Genomic DNA, 17,570 nt, shown 5'->3' on the forward strand with positions numbered 1-17,570 from the left:
GAAGTTAATATGCCTGTCTTTGTAAATGCAAAATATCAAATTATTCAATTTGAAACAAGTAATAAATATATCTTGATGAGAATGTGATGCTTTTTAATGACAGCAATTACAATTTTATCTGTTTATCTTTTCTCTATTTTGAAATAAATGACCGTACCAGCCGCATTGTCTTGCATTATGGTGTTTCGTCTTTGTCACCTTGCAGTTTCGTGCATGTCGTTTTTTTTATGCGCATTTAAGCCATACCCTCGATTCAGTCATTTGTTTTTTGTGACAAATACAGCTTCTATGCAAGTAAATATAGTATGTAAGAGGAAGGAAGTAGAGGCCCAAAGACTACACTATATATATTTTGTGTAGAGGGAGTAGCTTAAAGGAGGTTGGTGACTCTAAGGTCATTGTAGGAGAGTATCACCATAGGGTAGCGGTGTGTGAGATGAGTCTAGTGGAGTGTTCCTAACCTTTTTTTTTAGCTGTGGCACATTCTGCATTGAAAAAAATCTCAAGTGAGACCACCATCTAAAAATTATAAATTAAAACTGTCGCCTATAATCACAATAGTCATTCCCATCTCAGTTTCATCAGCATGGATCACTTAAACCTCAAAAATTATTCCAAAATCAAATTTTTCACATTGACCTAATGTCACCAAAAGTTGATATCTGCGAACCCTGAACAACGTCCGATTCCAATGATGCAAGAATAAGAAATTTAATGATTTTAATTGCAAATATTACTTATTTCCTAATTTTACACAAAAATGTGCTCACACAGATTTTGTATTCTCATATTTTCATTTTAACCTTGTAATAAATACATTTTAATCTCGTTATATTCATATTAATTTTTCTCTCTGAATATTATTCATTAATATAGTATTGTATGACTTCTTGCAATTTCCCTCGGCACACCTGACCATTGCTCTCGGGACATCATTGTGCTATGGCAGAGTGGTTAGGAAGCACTGTCATTTTGTTGCTTATTTTTATGTAAAGTAAACCTGGAAGATCTTTGGTTTTCCGGGTTTCAACTTGTGTTGATGTTAAGTCTGTTTGAGTACAAAACGGTTCTTCGGTAATGTTAGGTGGTGGAAGTAATATTGGAAGGAAAAAAAGTCATAACATTACAAGATTTAAGTCATTTTGCTGTTTTTACAGTATGTGAATAGGGAAGTTGTTTGGTTTGAAGGGCAGCAACTTTTGGCGACGTAAAGTTTCTGTGAGCACATTACTTTTTGCGTAATATTGGAAGAAAAGGTCAAAAATTTAAATAGGCTTAAAAAATGTTGCATTATTTTAACATCAGTCGAACTGAAAGCTGTTCCGGGTCTGCAAACATCAACTTTGATGACGTTAGATCGATGTAAAAAAAAAATAGATTTGGGAATAATTTGGTTGGGTTGATTTGATTCCTGGTAGAAAAACTTTGATGAGAACACATTTATAATGTTAATTAACGAAATAGTTTTAAATTAGAAGATTTTCATTTCGTCGTTTGCTTTGAGATATTTTTGATGCAAAAAGTGTGCCGCAGCTCAAAAAAGTTGGGAAACACTGTCCTAGAAGACTAAAACAACTGCTAGGTGATCAAGGTGACTGGTAGGCAAATAGTGGGGATGTCTTCAGGGAACCGGAAAGTAAAAAAGTTTATTCAGGAAAAAAAAGTGTCTGGTCCACGATGAACATTCACAAGGTCGAACACAATTAAGCAAGCCAAGACAGATGAGGGAGATTGTGACGCTTCTGCAGAAGGAGAGCACGGAGGGAGAATAGACAGTTACTCTGCGTAAGACTCCGGTCAAGCTCCAACTGCAATTAAACTCCAATCTCCGACGACTCTGCTTCTGCAACAACTGTTTAATTAAGGCAAGATTTCGTGACATACAAATTTTCTATGACAAAGATGCATGGCTCTAAGACAAAGGTGCATCGCTGTGACACCGATGGCTGTGACACGGATTAAAGGTCTCTATGACATGTATTGAAACATGCTTTGTTTACTTAAGATTATTTGACATTTCCCCCCTGTAGTAACTAAAAGAATGTTCACCAATCACACCAATCTGTATCCCACCTCTCCTGGTCGACAATACAAACATCATCATTAGCCACTCCTCACAGGCTAGGGAAAACAACAAAGCCACTGGTCAGGGCACCACATTAATGAGCAATTTCAAGACATGCACATCTACACAGAGGAGTAAGCATCCTGGGATTCGTCACACTTCAGAGAAGTGCCAGAATCTCCAGCATGGTTTCCGATGCGGTGGGCACTGTATATCACCGCAAGCTACCAGCGTGTGTTGGATTCAAGGTATTGTATAGGGTGAGATGGGGTTGGATAACTTTTTTTCTTTATTTATCCCATATTCAGGAAATTACATTGTGGCAGTAGCAAGAGGGTGATTAGAAAGAACAGCAAAGAAAAAGCACAAAGTACAAAGCAAATCAAAGTAAATGGAATCATCAAATCATTAAGACATAAAAGCGGCAAAAACACCAAACGAGCAAGACCTACCACGGCTGCCGCTTAAACAGCGCCGTTTTGGTTGCGGTAGCTAAAACGGACTCAAAAAGACGTAAAGTTGGACAAAAACTGGAACCACAAACACGACATCTTCCACAAGATGGGGAACTTCTGCAGACTGTGACAGAGGTAGAGAATGTGCAGAGTCGCTCTTCCAAGCTTATCCTCACAATGACAATGTGGCTGTTATGGCCATTTGGCTTGCTGGTGACAGGAATGACATTTTTGTTTGTTATCAGTAGATCCACTTCAGCTTATGTCTGGTGACTGTTCCACATGGGGTGTTTGTCAGGACGCTGACTGTAGGAGTCTGATGTAACCACGACTTCTTGCTTCTGGTCTTTAAGAATCGCACCATGCGTCCTAGGTCCTTCCAGGCCCTGTGGGTTTTTCTCTTTATGGACACATGGGGTGTTAACCCTCCAGTGTGACATAAGAATTTTATTGGTGTTTGTCTTTGCCCCAGAGGGTGGACAGGATTTCGGTCAAGTCTAACACTTCTGTTTTCCCAGCAGGGGGTTTCTTAGTCCTCCCCCTCACTTTCTTCAGTTTCCTCCTCTGTGTTAGGCTTCCGTTTCTCTTCCCTTTGGCGTCATTCTTGATGTTGATGTTCACGGTTGAATGGAGGGGGTCTCTTGTTCCCATTGGGTTTACCTCTGAAGTCTCGAGCAAGGTGTCCTCTCCACAGTTGTAACACTTTTCTTGGTGGGTCGGGTTTTCCTCGTCCTCTTCTATGTCCTTGTTGGTAGAATACTTCTGATTCACCAATGAGGCCATGGCTTGGGTCAGAGTATTGACTCCTGCGCTTGTCTGTTTTGGGCGGTGTCTGTCCTCAGCATTAATCACCCACTCCATTAGTTGATTCATTGGGATGGTATGTGGTTCAGTACCTCTGCACGAACCCTTTGATTGGGGCCTGGAGCCCTTCCAGGAATGGATAGATCTCAAAATACAACTTAAGGAGCAGGTTAAGAAAGAGTGAGATCAATTTAAACATGAAATAGGATTGTTACCGGACTGCAAAGTGGAGAGTGAGAGCTCTAACAGTGGAGTCCTGTTCAGCGCGATGTTCTTGCAACTCTTGTCGAATGACCAGTGAGTGTGTCTTAAATACAGGCAAACCTGACAGTTGTCACTAGCACTTTGGACAGATACGTTTCAGTCATTTGCAGGGCAAAAATTAATTGATCAGTGTTGCACAGTTGAGTATTTGTGCTGTTACGGCTGGCAGCCTGGACACACACTATGTAGGAGGTATGTGCTTTCTTTTCTTTACAGGTACCTGCAGCTGTGGCTCCACCCCTGTGACAAAGCCCTGCCCAGGCCAACACAGCTGTGACTAATTCCCCAATCATCCCTCCTTCAATCAAGATTCACTTCCTGCCCTTATTTAAACCCTTTTCAGTTGTCAGTTCACCCTTGCCCTTGATCCCTTGTTGCTGAACTGCTGACTTGTAGGCTTGTGAGTACGTTACTCTATATTTTGTATGTGTTGTTAATGATTTTGGGTTGCATAGGGGGACTTGAGATAAGTTTAGACACCCCGGGGTATACATATAGTTTGTGCATTTAGACACAGTTAATCCCCTGTCTAGATTTTATTACATCAGTTTGACAGTGGCACCCTTCGGTCTTATTTCCTGTATTTTGTGGGTGTTCATTTGGACACCTGTCTGGGAGGGGGTTTTACTGTGTTTATTTAGGGGGCCAGTTTAATATCTTGTGCTTCCCCTATGTTATCCCGTAGTCTGTTTTATTGACTTTATTGTAAATAAAAATAACTGAAGGCTACTTGCAGTGTTTGTCCGAACTCATCTTTGACCGAACCCGTCTGCTGTGATAGTTGCGACTCCCTGGTATATTTTACCCTAGGGGGAGTCGTAACATGTGCTGACATGTCAACCCAATCACAAGACTAAGATTGATTATTCAGTCAGGCAGTTGGTTGTTTATGCTGACATGCCAGCCATAAGGATGACTATAATGCTGTTATACTAACAAAAACGAATACAATATGAACAAGCAATTGCAAAGAGACTTTGTCTTATCTTACAAAACCCCCTGCTCAGTTGGGCTTGGAACACCCCTTGGTCATTTTGGTCTTCCATAATCCCACTATGGGTTTTGAACATTTCTTCAAATCTTGCTCTGAATTTATAAACTCCTTTACCTGGTTCCTGTTTTGAGGCCCTGATTTTGTCATAGCTTGCTGTTGGGTGCCACGTGTCTTGCACTCGGGTTAAGACTCTTTCCACTAGGGGCATTAGGTCTTGCTAGTCATGGAGGTGGACTTTCCTTGGTTGTCCCTTTCGTCAAAATTTCCTCTCACTCTGGCCCAGTTGTGTCCCACACTCGGGGTGAACGCTCTTCTTGTCTCGGCTCCATTCAGGTGGAAACTTTGTCTTAGCTGTTCAAAATTATTGGACCATTCATTTGGATTCTTTATTGGGTCTCCCTAGTCCCTTGCATGCTTCGGTGCATTTGGACTCTGTGCATTTGGACTCGGTTCATGGACGTTGGACAAGAATGGTTTGATCGCGATCTCCATTCACTTGGAAGTGTGGGTTTGCCACTTCAACTATGGGATACACCTGACTTGGTGGTGCCCGTGGTGGTGGGTTAGGGCGATGTCCTTGGCATGCCACCAGAGAAGGATAGAATTGTCCTTCTCCACTTCTTTCTTTTTGTCCGTCTGCATCTTTTGGACATTGGCCTTGTTTGGGCCTGAGGTTACCTTGCACATTATGTCTGCAAGAGGTTAAACAGTTCCAATTTTTTTAGATAGGTCTATAGACCTGTTGGCACATGGAACACACGCTATACCATGTCCATCACGCTATACCATGTCCCCAGACCTGCTGGCACATGGAACACACGCTATACCATGGGTTTCGGCACCAAAATGTCCGGTGCACGATGAACATTCACAAGGTCAAACACAAGCACGCGCACCAAGACAGATGAGTGAGATTTTGACGCTTCGGCAAAAGAAGAGCACGGAGGGAGAACAGAGTTACTCTGCATAAGACTCCGGTCAATTTTTGACTGCTTCCATTCTCCAATCTCCGCCGACTCTGCTTCTGCATCAACTGTTTAATTAGGGCAAGATTTCGTGACATACAAATTCTCTATGACAATGATGCATGGCTCTATGACAATGATGCATGGCTCTATGACAAAGATGCATGGCTGTGACACGGATTTAAGGTCTCTGTAACGCGTATTGAAACAATCTTTGTTTACATAAGGTTATTTGACATTTCGTATTGAAACATTCTTTGTCTACTAGACAAGAGTAGTCAAAATCCTGTGGTACCTTGAGATACAAGCTTAATCCATTCCAGGAATGAGCTCGTATGTAGATATGCACGTATCTCAAATCAACGTTTCCCATAGAAATTAACTAAAAACAAATTAATTCATTCCAACCTTTGGAAAAAACACGAAAAAACAGGATATTGGAATAGTAAAACATTTTTATTTGTTCTAATTCGCCATCTATTAACAGACTAACAAATGACTAGTGGTTATGGTGTTTGATAGTACTAAAATTAGACGGACAAGGAGGGGAGATAGAGAGGGAGAGAGACTTTTGGCACGGCTATGCGCTCACGGAACAAACAAATTTAAATGAACTTGGTTAACGATACAGACACACTCAAAAATAAATTTAATCTAACCTTAGACACAAATTATTTCTAATATCGTTTTAAATTTTTGTACCTTTCTTCCCCCAAGTTGTCTCTATTTGCCCCGCCTCCAACATTATTTTCAGGTGCAGTTTTTATAGGAACCTATTGAGGGTTGTTTGCTTATGTCTTTGTTGCACCCCTGAATTCCGGGCAATGTATTTGCCTTTAAAAGACAGGGGGAAATAATCAGACAGGTCCGTTGTTGTTTACTTCAAGCAAACCTTTAGTGATATGCCTGAAAACCCCCTCTGCTTTTAGCTACACCCTGCTACATGACCACCACGCATCATCTGCATGTCTCCCGCATGATACCTGCGTGATACCTGCGTGATACCTGCGTGATTACCACGTGATAGCTACGTGAGTCCATTTTTACATATAAACTCGAATACCCCTCTATACCCTTGCTATTTGGCTGGAGGCATCAATAATCGAAGAATGATAAACCCCCAATCCCAAAACCATTTTTACATAACACATGCACTCATTTATAACTTAACTCACTTTACCCTGTCACATCTTCCCTTCAAAATATTCTGAAAATGATGCACAAAGGTCCTAACAATCACTTGCCAATGGGAAGTAGTATACTGTGGTATTGGCGAAGAAGCTCCGCCATACGAACACCATTCTGCGCTGATTATTGAATTATTATGACAAATTAATGAATGAGGAAAAGTAGGAAGTATGGCACCTGTATTGCACCGGGAAGCGACAAAGATGAGCAAATATGAAGTTAGAGAAGTTATGAAGAGGATAAAAAAAGCTGATGGCTTTATTTGTAGAATGAATTTAAAGATGGAACTGCCAGGAAATGCGACCAGATGTCAAAAAAGTTAAGATACATGGATATTGTGGGGGAGGGCAGGAAAGGGGGTGGAGTAAAACAGGATAATGGACAAAGGACAGGGTGAAGTGGAAAAAGTTGATTCCCTGTGGCAACCTCTCACGGGATAAGCCACAAGGGTAGTTCTAACAAATATTGCATACTGGTGAAGAGGAAAGGCGAAAACACTTTTAATGACGTTCTTTGCTCTTGTTTTAATGAGAAAATTAGATGTCAATAAATAAAACCAGTCTCTCAAGCAATCAAGGCTTTACAAAAATATAATTTAGTGCAAGGATCACCCACTGACCGATTGGGTGCATCGACCATTTTAGAGAAAATTTCAGACTTTTAAGTGTGGCCAATAGATGTGAAAATACTTAAAGTACTGTACTCAAAGTTAAAGAAGTTCCTATCCGCTTGATAAAAAAAAACAGCTTTAGTCGAAGTCCTTTCTGTCAGAATCGAGAGGCATTGGAACATCGATGGAATCTTCAGGAGGCCTCGTCGGGCCAGCTGGAGGAGCTTTTTTTCTGCAAGAGAGTGATGGGGAGTTGTGATCGCTATTTCTTTTTTTGTACAAATCTGCATTTGTACAAGGACATGACACTGTCAAGGCGATTGCCATATTCGATTGCTATGACCATCTCATCAATTTCTGGGACACTTTGTTTCAAACTGTGAGCCATATTGAAAATGTCTGGCCGATTTCTCAAAGTACTAAGACCACTGTTGTACCCGCGATTTTCCACGGGGTAGCAGTATTTCGCCTTTAAAAGACGGGTGAAATAATCAGACAGGTCCTTTGTTGTATTTCAAACCAACTTTAGTTATATCAAAGCAATTCACACAAAACATAATATACAATAACACTCAAATATATACATAGTAACATACTAACAACCCGTTATAATCCAAAGCAATGTACTTGCTGCATAAACGATTATAACTTATGAGTATTGTAACTTGTTACCTTTTGTTCCGGCCGTCATATACTGCATACTTATTATGCTATCCTTATAACGGCGGCCGAAAGTAGCCTGCTGTAAACAATGCACCCGAGACTCGCACATTCACGCACACACATAAATAAAGTAAACAACCAGCGGCCGAAGGTAGCTCGCTTTAAACAATACCCGAGACTCGCACATTTACTCGCACACATGAAAAAGTAAATAACCAGCGGCCGAAGGTAGCTTGCTGTAAACAATACCCGAGACTCGCACATTTACGCGCACACATAAAAAAGTAAACAAGCATCACTAAGCATTACATTCTTTCTCACATGCTACTATTGCCTCTTGCACATCTCACACTCAATCGTTATTCAAAACAAAGCAACATACCTTTAAAAGACGGGTGAAATAATCAGACAGGTCCTTTGTTGTATTTCAAACCAACTTAGAGAAATGTCTGAATAGCCCGTTATTATACTATACCAAGGTCTATGACCATTGGTTAATCACTGCGTGACTTGCGCGTGCCCATTACGTCATCGCCGTGTGTTTAACGCATGCTAAGCGGCATGAGTCCCTTTTTAACTTAACACCTGCACTCATGTATAACATCAACTACTTCACCCTGTCACACCACCTTACTCATCTTTATTGTTTTGGGGGAAATTAAAGTTCCACTTCACTCCGCCATGCCGTCTTACCCGCCCAGAGAGCTTTTTTGCGGATTAGAGCAACAGCGTTTGTCCGCTGCCCAAACTTAAATGGAAAATCAACTAGCACTTTGTACCTCCACGCGTCCAGTCGTCTTAGCAGCCCAGAGAGCTCTATTTTTGGATGAAGGCGACCGCATCCGGCGCAACGTCGCCCGGAGCTTGCACATTGAAACATTTCTGGGAAATACCACCATCAATTCCGCTACCCCGAGGCTCCCGGCCGTCCGCTCAGAAAGCTGTATTTTCGGATGAGGGCAATGGGGTCAGTCTGCCCTAAGGTCACCAGGAGCTCACATTTCTTTAAAAAATCCACCCTCCAAAGAGGCTCCCGGCTTTATAGTCTGCCCCGAGAGCTATATTTCTGAATATGAAGAACGGCACCACCCGGTGGCCGTGATTTTTCTTCTTCGGAGCCGAGTTAAGTGACAGACCCCTGTCTTCTGACAGTTTTCTGAGTGGCAAACGGAAGACACACAAGTGTCTTCCACTTGCTTATTTCAGCATGGATTTTGACATTTTTATGAAAAGAAAAACTTATTTGGACAAAATATAAAAAAAACAAGATGTACTGATGCTGCGAAAGTTAACGCCACGATTTGGTGAATGATCACAGTATATCTTAGTCTATTCCTATTGAATTTTGAAATTGAACATTCTTCAACAACTGCTCTCTATTAAAATCACCATAGCATTTAAGCAGCTTCCTGGTCAGGTGTGCAGCTCTTTTCCCCAATTGGCTCACCTTTTTATTCAGCATACATCAATTTCTAAATAAATACATTCTTGGCTGTCAGGTTCACCGTTTAGATATCCATATTAACATTTAAAAAATGACCGACAACGCACTCCTTTCTGATCAGAAGAATGCCGATAGTTCTGGTTCCTATTAGACATGGCGTCCAAAACACTGAAATGTAGGTGAGCAGAAATAATTTGGACACCTGAGTCTGATTGTCTGCGTGTGGAATTTTCAGTGAATGTTAATTGTGTATTATTACAAGGCATGCAAACATTTTGTCTTAGCTCAGATAGGAACACCTGGTCAAGACATGACTAGACATGTTTGTACTCTGGCCATTGCTAAGGAATATTTGGATGGACCAAAAACAATCTTCCTTCTTTAATTTTCCAACCATGTCCTAATTATCTGTAAGGCAAAGAATTCTTCCTTGCCAAAGAAAAAGTGTGATGAATCTTCTCATATTTACCATGATTCTTATATTGGGCAATTCTTTAGTTGACAAACTTTTCTTTTCATTTTAAATGTTTACTTTCTAACCAGTGTTAGGTATTGATACCAATTGACTTATCTGACATCTCTGTTTGAATTGATTCATATTTAATGAAATTCCAACAGGTGGAAAGTACTAATAGTTACTGACTACTGGCCTCATGCAATTTTTTAGGCCTATGCTATAAATTTACATTTGTATGGACATTTTTCTTCCTTTTTGTTTTTAGATACCAGGCTTCTGTGCGAATGAGACGGGTTCTGTATATATCCTTCAAGGTAATTTTAACTGCGAAATGCTTGTGGGATATAAAGCTGTCTACCGTGTCTGCTTTGGAATGAGTCTTTGGTTCTTCGGGTTTTCCATTCTAATGCTTAACATCAAGAACAACAGAGAACCCCGTGCTGCATTACACAATGGGTGAGTCCATTTGAAGAAATTTTCCATTGAACATTAAATTCAGGAAGTTACTTTTAGTCTTCCATTGGGGTTGGAACAATATATTATGCTTGTAATGCTTGGAGTTTATTTTGGGTTTTTGCAATAGTCAACTAATCTTATCATAGATGAATCGAATTTTAATTGTGTCAAAATACGCATATAATTGGAATACTGCATTTAAAAGGCCTCATTTTGAGTCTAACAATCAAAGGCAAGACGGTTGTGTTAACACCCGCTCAGAAGACAGTCATCAACCATCTTAATAGGAATTAATTTACTAAGGTTATTCAGAGTGCTGTATCCCAGTAAATTGACCGAATGTGTGAATGGAAAAGCATTGTACAAAAATTGGTCCAGCATCCTGATGATTATCAAAACTTCATAAGAATGGAACGGAGGCTGGTGTTAGTTAACTAAGCACCAATATACACATGGGGATAATAGACATTGGCTCTAAATGTTGATTTTTTTTTTGTGTTGATCCACTCCTAAACCAGTGAAAATTTTGGAAAGTTATTACGTTATTGGAGGTTATGCAAGGAGCTACAATAGGTGGAATAATAGTGCAATCAAATTGAAAAGACGAGCGACCCGGCGGATGTCAAATCAAGTCAAAATCCTTTCTTGTCATCATACATAGCTGCGTATAACGAAATTGGTGGTGCTACTCCACAAAGTGCATTTTCCCAGTAAAATAAATAAGTAATATAAAAATACAAAAAGTCATCCTGGCAAGATAAATTCTAAAATATTTTTATTGCACACCCCGAGTTATTGCACAGAAGGGATTGTGTGTCGTGCTAACGCAAGTTCACAGTCCTGATGGCTGTGGGAAAAAACTGTCCTTAAGTGTATTTGTCCAGGCTTTGTGAGACCTGTAGCGTCTGCCAGAGGGCAGCAAGTGGAACAGGTTGTGACCAGGGTGGTATTGATCCCTAACAATGTTCCCGGTCTGCTGAGGTAGCGAGGGCTGACAATGTCATCCAGTGAGGGCAGAGAGCAGCCGATTAACTTCTGGGCGGTGTTGATTACTGTCTGCATGGCTTTTCTGTCTGCTGCCGTGCTTCCAGCATACCACACTGTAATGCAGTATCCCAGGATGCTCTCCACAGTGTCTCTATAGTAGGTTACCAGAATCTTAGTGTCCAAGTTGTTCCTCCTGAGTACCCTCAGGAAATTGAGTCACTTCTGGGCCTTTTTCACCACTGTCGTTGTGTTGGTAGACCAGGAGAGCCTGTCCGTAGTTTTCATGGTGTTTAGTGTGAGATTGTTCACCAAACACTATGAAAACAGTTTGTTGACCTCATCTCTGTAGGCCGACTCATTCCCTCCTGAGATGAGTCCGACCACAATGGTGTGATCGGGAAATTTGATGATGGAATTAGACTGGTGGGTCGGTGTACAGTCGTATGTGTTAATTGTTTTGAACGATCGTTTCAAAATAGCGTTCGGCTAGCTAGCGATACCGCGGCATCGGGGATTTGCTGTAGCCACATTTTCGTGATGAGAATAATGTTGCAGTTCCGAACAAAGCTGTTGGTTGGAAGCTGAAGTTCCAACTCATCCATTTTGTGGGTGATAGATCTGGCGTTGGTCAAAAAGATACTCAAAAGCGGTGAGGCTGCTGCCTTAGCTTAGCAGCGAAGCCCGCCCGCCATCCGCGCTTTTGCTTTCTTTCCTTTCGCTGCCTCCGACGTACTCTGAGAGGACTGACTATCCATGGAGATCCTGGAGGTCTGGGGATGTCCTCTGGGATATTGTAGGTCCGTTGATAGTCTGTTGTGACAGATATATCGCATCTCCTTCCAAGAGTAATTAAATCCTGGTGACTGTATAAATAGTTTGCCTTGCAGATGTTAGTAAATACCAAACGTAACCAAACTGGATAGCATAGAGCCACTGCACCCGTGTGCGCCGCCATCTTGGCAATTTCCTCCGACATTCCAAAGGCATGCATGGTAGGCTGTTTGGACACTCATAGGTTTGAGGGTGAATGGTTGTTTGTTTCCTTGTGCCTTGCAATTGGCTGGCCACCAATTCAGGGAATTCCCCTCCTCTGGCCCAAAGTAGGCTGGGATAGGCTCCAGCACACCCCGCGAGTGAGGATAAAGCGATTCAGAAAATGAGATGAGACCTTGAAATGACACGAACAAGGCAATCTACAAGGGCAGGGATGGAACAAAGCAAAATCCACATTTACTTCCCAGTAGGTGTCGTGGGATACGTCATAGTTTCTGTATCATTAGGAGGGCCATTGTATCTATGCTGTCAAAATTGATTGAGTTATGAATGACAGCATTTGTGGTTCTTGCAAAATCTTTTATAGTATTAATTAAAATCCGTTCAAATCCATTTTTGATAGTAAATTCAGTGGCCAGCCAATCGCAGGGCACAAGGAGACGGACAACCATGCACACTCACCTAGAGGCAATTTAGTGTGTCCAATTAGCTTTTTGGAATGTGGGCGGAAACCAGAGTGCCCAGAGGGAACCCACACAGGCCTTGGGAGAACAAACTCCAAACAGTTAAACTAACCTGGATTTGAACCTAGGGCCCCAGCTGACATGCCGATACGCTAACCATTCGCGCCAACAAGCCACTAAATATTTAGTTTTATATTTTGATATTGTCTTTTATTGACACTGAAAAAAGGAAGCAATAACATTTTTTAAATTTATTTTTCTAGAATTTTATTAAATTAGTAGAATTTTAAAAAGTAAAATGAAACTTATAAAAATGGAAAAAAATATCTCCTTGCTTTGTTTTGATAATTAATTTTTCATTAAAAGAACCTTGATATATTTTAAGAAATATATGTTTTATTTACAAAAAACAAATGGGGTTCCATCTCAGGTTCGAACCCTTCATGTTTGGAGTTTGTATGTTCTCCCCAGGATTGTGTGGGTTTTCTCCAGTTTCTTTCCAAATCCTCAAAACATGCATGCTATGCTGGTTAAACACTAGAAGGGGCCATTGCAATTCATTTTTCCATTGTCACACCATTTTATTCTAAGTCTAGTTAAAATGAAGCATAGATACAGCAACTGTTTGAAACTAATCAACATCAAAGGAAAGACTTAACAAAGTGCTATGACAGGTCATTTATGTTAGCTAAGGCTGCATTCTTTCATCGCGATGAGACTTTTAACGATTGTAAAATGTGACAGATCTGCATGTTCAAAACAAGTGTGAGTACAGAGACACTTAACTACTTCGCGCTTCGGTTATCGCTGCTTCACTACATTGCAGATTTTTTTTCTAGGGAATTTTTAATTTATTTTTTATTTTTTTTATTTATTTATTTGCCTGCAACGAAGTCAGGCAGGTGAACCTCTACACCTGAATTTTTTTAACTTGTTTATTTTTTGATTATAATTTTTTAAGTTCATAAAAATGTGAAAATCCCCGCTGAAATTCACAAGCAAAAGCAACTCCCGTCTTTCCCTTGCTACTCAGACCACAAGTTACTCTTGCTACTACAACTCAGCACTGAAGAAGAAAAAACTTTTTTTTTAATAGAGGCAACCCTAATTTGCGGATTTTCACTTGCGGAGTAGCCCGACCCCCTAATAACCGTGATAATCGAGGTATTACTGGATTCCATTGGGCACATTGTGATGTTGTGGTACAACCGTTATGCAGCTGCAAAAAAAAACTAACAGACTGGATCAAATCATACTCTCAGACAATCTACCAATAGTACCTTGGCAATCGACTAGTGATAGGGATTGACGTAATGAGCACCCCTGTTCAAAGCTTTTATCTTCTAAATTTTCTCTAGGTAGGAGTGTGAATGGTTGTCTGTTTCCTTGTGTTCTGCAATTGGCTGGGTACCAATTCAGGGCCTTCCCCGCCTGGTGCCCATTGTTGGTTGGGATAAGGTTTCAGCAACCCCGCGACTTTGGTAAGGATAAGTATTGGGGTAGACCTGCCAACTGGTTTAATAATTGTTTGTTCATGTCCAGCCAATGTGGCCAAACTGGTTTTACAATTGTTTGTTAGGACAGTGGAATGTAGAATGAGCCAACTAGCTGGCCTTGCAATTGTTTGTTCGCACTACGAATTGTAAGATAGCTAACTAGCTGGCCTTGCAATTGTTTGTTCGCACTACGAATTGTAAGATAGCTAACTAGCTGGCCTTGCAATTGTTTCCTTGTATTGTGGAATATGGCCAACTCACTTTGGAACTGTTTGTTCGAAACGCGCAATATAAGATAGGCTGCAGCAGTTTGTGTGTGCTATAAAAATATCGTGTTTACATACAACTTAAACCTGCTAATATCTAACCATATTAGCCCAAAGTTTTGTTTACATAAGCTCTGTCGTACATCACTGTATTAGAAATTTTACCCTTTAGTTCCTATAAAAAGACTGAGCTCTGTTCATTCAGAGAGAATTACAAGGAAGGCAGGCTGTGAGAGGTTCACAGCAGTCGGAGCATTCTCCAACCATCCTGCAGTCCGGTAATAAACCTATTTCCTATTTAAATTGATCTCACTCGTTCTTAACCTGCTCCTGAAATTGTATTTTCAGACCTATCAATAAGCAGTATAGAAAATGAATGTAATTTAATCACTCATCAATATCTAAATTAAATTACAACAAATGTAAAGAAACAGAAGACTTGCTGGATGAGTGCTAAGCGGTCAGCCTCAATGTTCATGGCTCCTGGGTTCAAATCCACGTCGGTCCACCTGTGTGGAATTTGCGTGTTATCCACAGGCCTGCGTGGGTTTCCTCCATGTATTCCAGTTTCTTCCCACGTTCCAAAGACATGCATGGTAGGCTGATTCGACACTCTAAATTGCCCCTAGGTCTGAGTGGGGGCATGAATGGTTATCTTTCTCCTCGTCCCCTATGATTGGTTGGCCACTGATTCGGGGTGCCCGAAAGCCAGCTGGGATAAGCTGACTTGGAGGTCCATTGTGAGGATAAAGCGATTCAGAAAAGGAATGAACAAATGTAAACAACATATAAATATTATATATTAATGTGACAATATTTTTGCCAGAGTAAATGTAATATCTTTGGACATTTTTTTCTCCCTAGATTTTGGTTCTGTAAGATTATTGCCTTGGTGGCAATTACATGTGGTGCCTTTTACATTGATGGGAATTTTAAATATGGTAAGATTAATGGCTAAATGATCATAACTAATCATCCCAACTGTACATTGTTAAGGTATTGTATTCCTTTTCTGCTTTAGCTTTTGTTGTGGGCTCTGCTGGAGCCTTCTTCTTTATTCTGATCCAGCTAGTCCTGCTGGTTGATTTTGCCCACTCCTGGAATGAGTCATGGCTGGACAATATGGAGAATAGCAATTCAAGGGTCTGGTATCCAGGTGAGCAAGGTTGTGGCCATCAACTATGCATGACTTTTCATCATTTCTTAGTTTCTTTCTTGCCAAAATGATGACTCTTACTTTTTTTACAGCTTTGTTAGTTGTCACGATCACAAACTACACCCTATCATTGATTGCCATTATGCTGTTCTTTGTCTTCTACACCAAGACCGATGAATGCTCCATTAACAAGTTCTTCATTAGCTTCAATATGCTGTTTTGCATTGCAGCTTCAGTCATTTCTACTCTTCGTAAAGTACAGGTAAAAAGACTGCCTTGAAAATTGAAACTGGGTAGTCATCAACACTTTATATGTGGCCAAACCGATCCTCGAGGGCAGCTGTGGGTGCAGGTTTTTAGTGCAACTGATCCATCACAGACACTTTAACCAATGAGATTCCGCAGAAAACAAAAGCACCTAACTGCAATCAACTGATTCCATTTGTAGGACAACCGATGGGTGTAAAGGTGCCCTCTTTATGGGTTGGAATGAAAACCTGCATCCATTGTGGCCCTTTGTGGAATAGTTTGCCCACCCCTGCCTTAAATGTTGGCATGCGGTGCCCTAAAAAAATATAAATATACATATACGCGCGCACACACAAGTATATACATGTGTAGAGGTAAATATATTCTCATATGTTCATCTAAGATTGCGGCGTGCACAGGTGCAGCAGCTCATTGTGCTCCAGTTTGGTGTCGTTTGTGGAGATGTGATATATCCATCACAACAGACTACCAAAAGGCCTACGAAATCCCCGAAGACATCTCGAGACCTCCGGGTTCTCCATGGATAGTCAGCCCACTCAGAGTACGTCGGAGGCGGCGAAGGGAAAAAAAGCCAAAGCGCGGATGCCGGGCCGGCTTAGCTGCTAAGCTAAGGCAGCAACCACACCAGGCACCACTACCGAGTATCTTTTTGACCAACGCCAGATCCATCACAAACAAAATGGATGAGATGGAATTTCAGATTGCTTCCAACATCTTTGTCAGGAACTGCAACATTAGTCTCATCACGGAAATGTGGCTTCACCCGCAAATCCCCGACACCGCGGTATCGCTACCTAACTGGACGCTATTTAAAAGAAGAATTAAGAATTAAGAATTATTCAGAAGAATTAACAGGGAAAAGCAAAGGAGGGGGACTGTGTGTTCATACACAATGAATGGTGTTGCGACAGTAGAATCATTAACACTCACTGCTCCCCGGATTTAAACCTATTGGCGGTACGGTACAGGCTCTTCTATCTACCTAGGGAGCTAACGTTTATCATTGTAATGGCTATCTATATTCCACAGGAAGCTAACGTTAGCACGCCACTTAACCTCCTGCTAAAGGCTGTAAACAAACAGCAGCTTGACCACCTTGATCAAGTTTTTATTGTCGCTGCTGACTTCAACAAATCGTGTTTAAAGACTGTTCTGCTTCCGTTTATTCAGTACGTGAAGTGTCACATCAGAGGAGACCAAACTCTAGAACATGTTTATTCTAATATCAAACATGCTTATCAAGCTCAGATCATCTCTGCCTATCCATTACCCCCACATACACTCCACTCTGGAACTTAACAAGGCCACAAATAAAGATAATAAAAACTTAGCCTGAGGACGCCCTTTCTCAGCTGCAGGGCTGTTTTTCCCGCACTAACTGGGAACTTTTCAAACACGAAAACCTCCAGGACTACACGGACACTGTGATTTCCTACATCAAAATCTGCACGGACAATGTCACTGTTAATAAATGGATATGGGTTTTTCCTAACCAAAAACCACGATGACCAAGGAGACACAGTCACTCATCAAATGCCGTAACACCACCTTCAGGTCAGGGGACAAGGTACAA

The 17,570-nt window shown here is 41.0% G+C and overlaps 1 protein-coding gene across 2 annotated transcripts in view; it reads left to right on the top strand.

Annotated features, from left to right (window-relative positions):
- Positions 1 to 17,570, top strand: part of LOC144203062 (serine incorporator 1-like) — a 44,726-nt gene that overhangs the window by 19,008 nt on the left and 8,148 nt on the right. For both annotated transcript variants that reach the window (XM_077726299.1, XM_077726300.1), the window contains exons 3-6: positions 10,175 to 10,365; positions 15,436 to 15,512; positions 15,593 to 15,727; positions 15,820 to 15,989. In XM_077726299.1, the coding sequence (XP_077582425.1) occupies positions 10,175 to 10,365; positions 15,436 to 15,512; positions 15,593 to 15,727; positions 15,820 to 15,989 (573 nt within the window). The remainder of the gene's footprint in view (positions 1 to 10,174; positions 10,366 to 15,435; positions 15,513 to 15,592; positions 15,728 to 15,819; positions 15,990 to 17,570) is intronic.

The sequence above is a fragment of the Stigmatopora nigra genome, chromosome 10 (assembly GCF_051989575.1).
Source record: "Stigmatopora nigra isolate UIUO_SnigA chromosome 10, RoL_Snig_1.1, whole genome shotgun sequence".
NCBI classification, from domain to species: Eukaryota; Metazoa; Chordata; class Actinopteri; order Syngnathiformes; family Syngnathidae; genus Stigmatopora; species Stigmatopora nigra.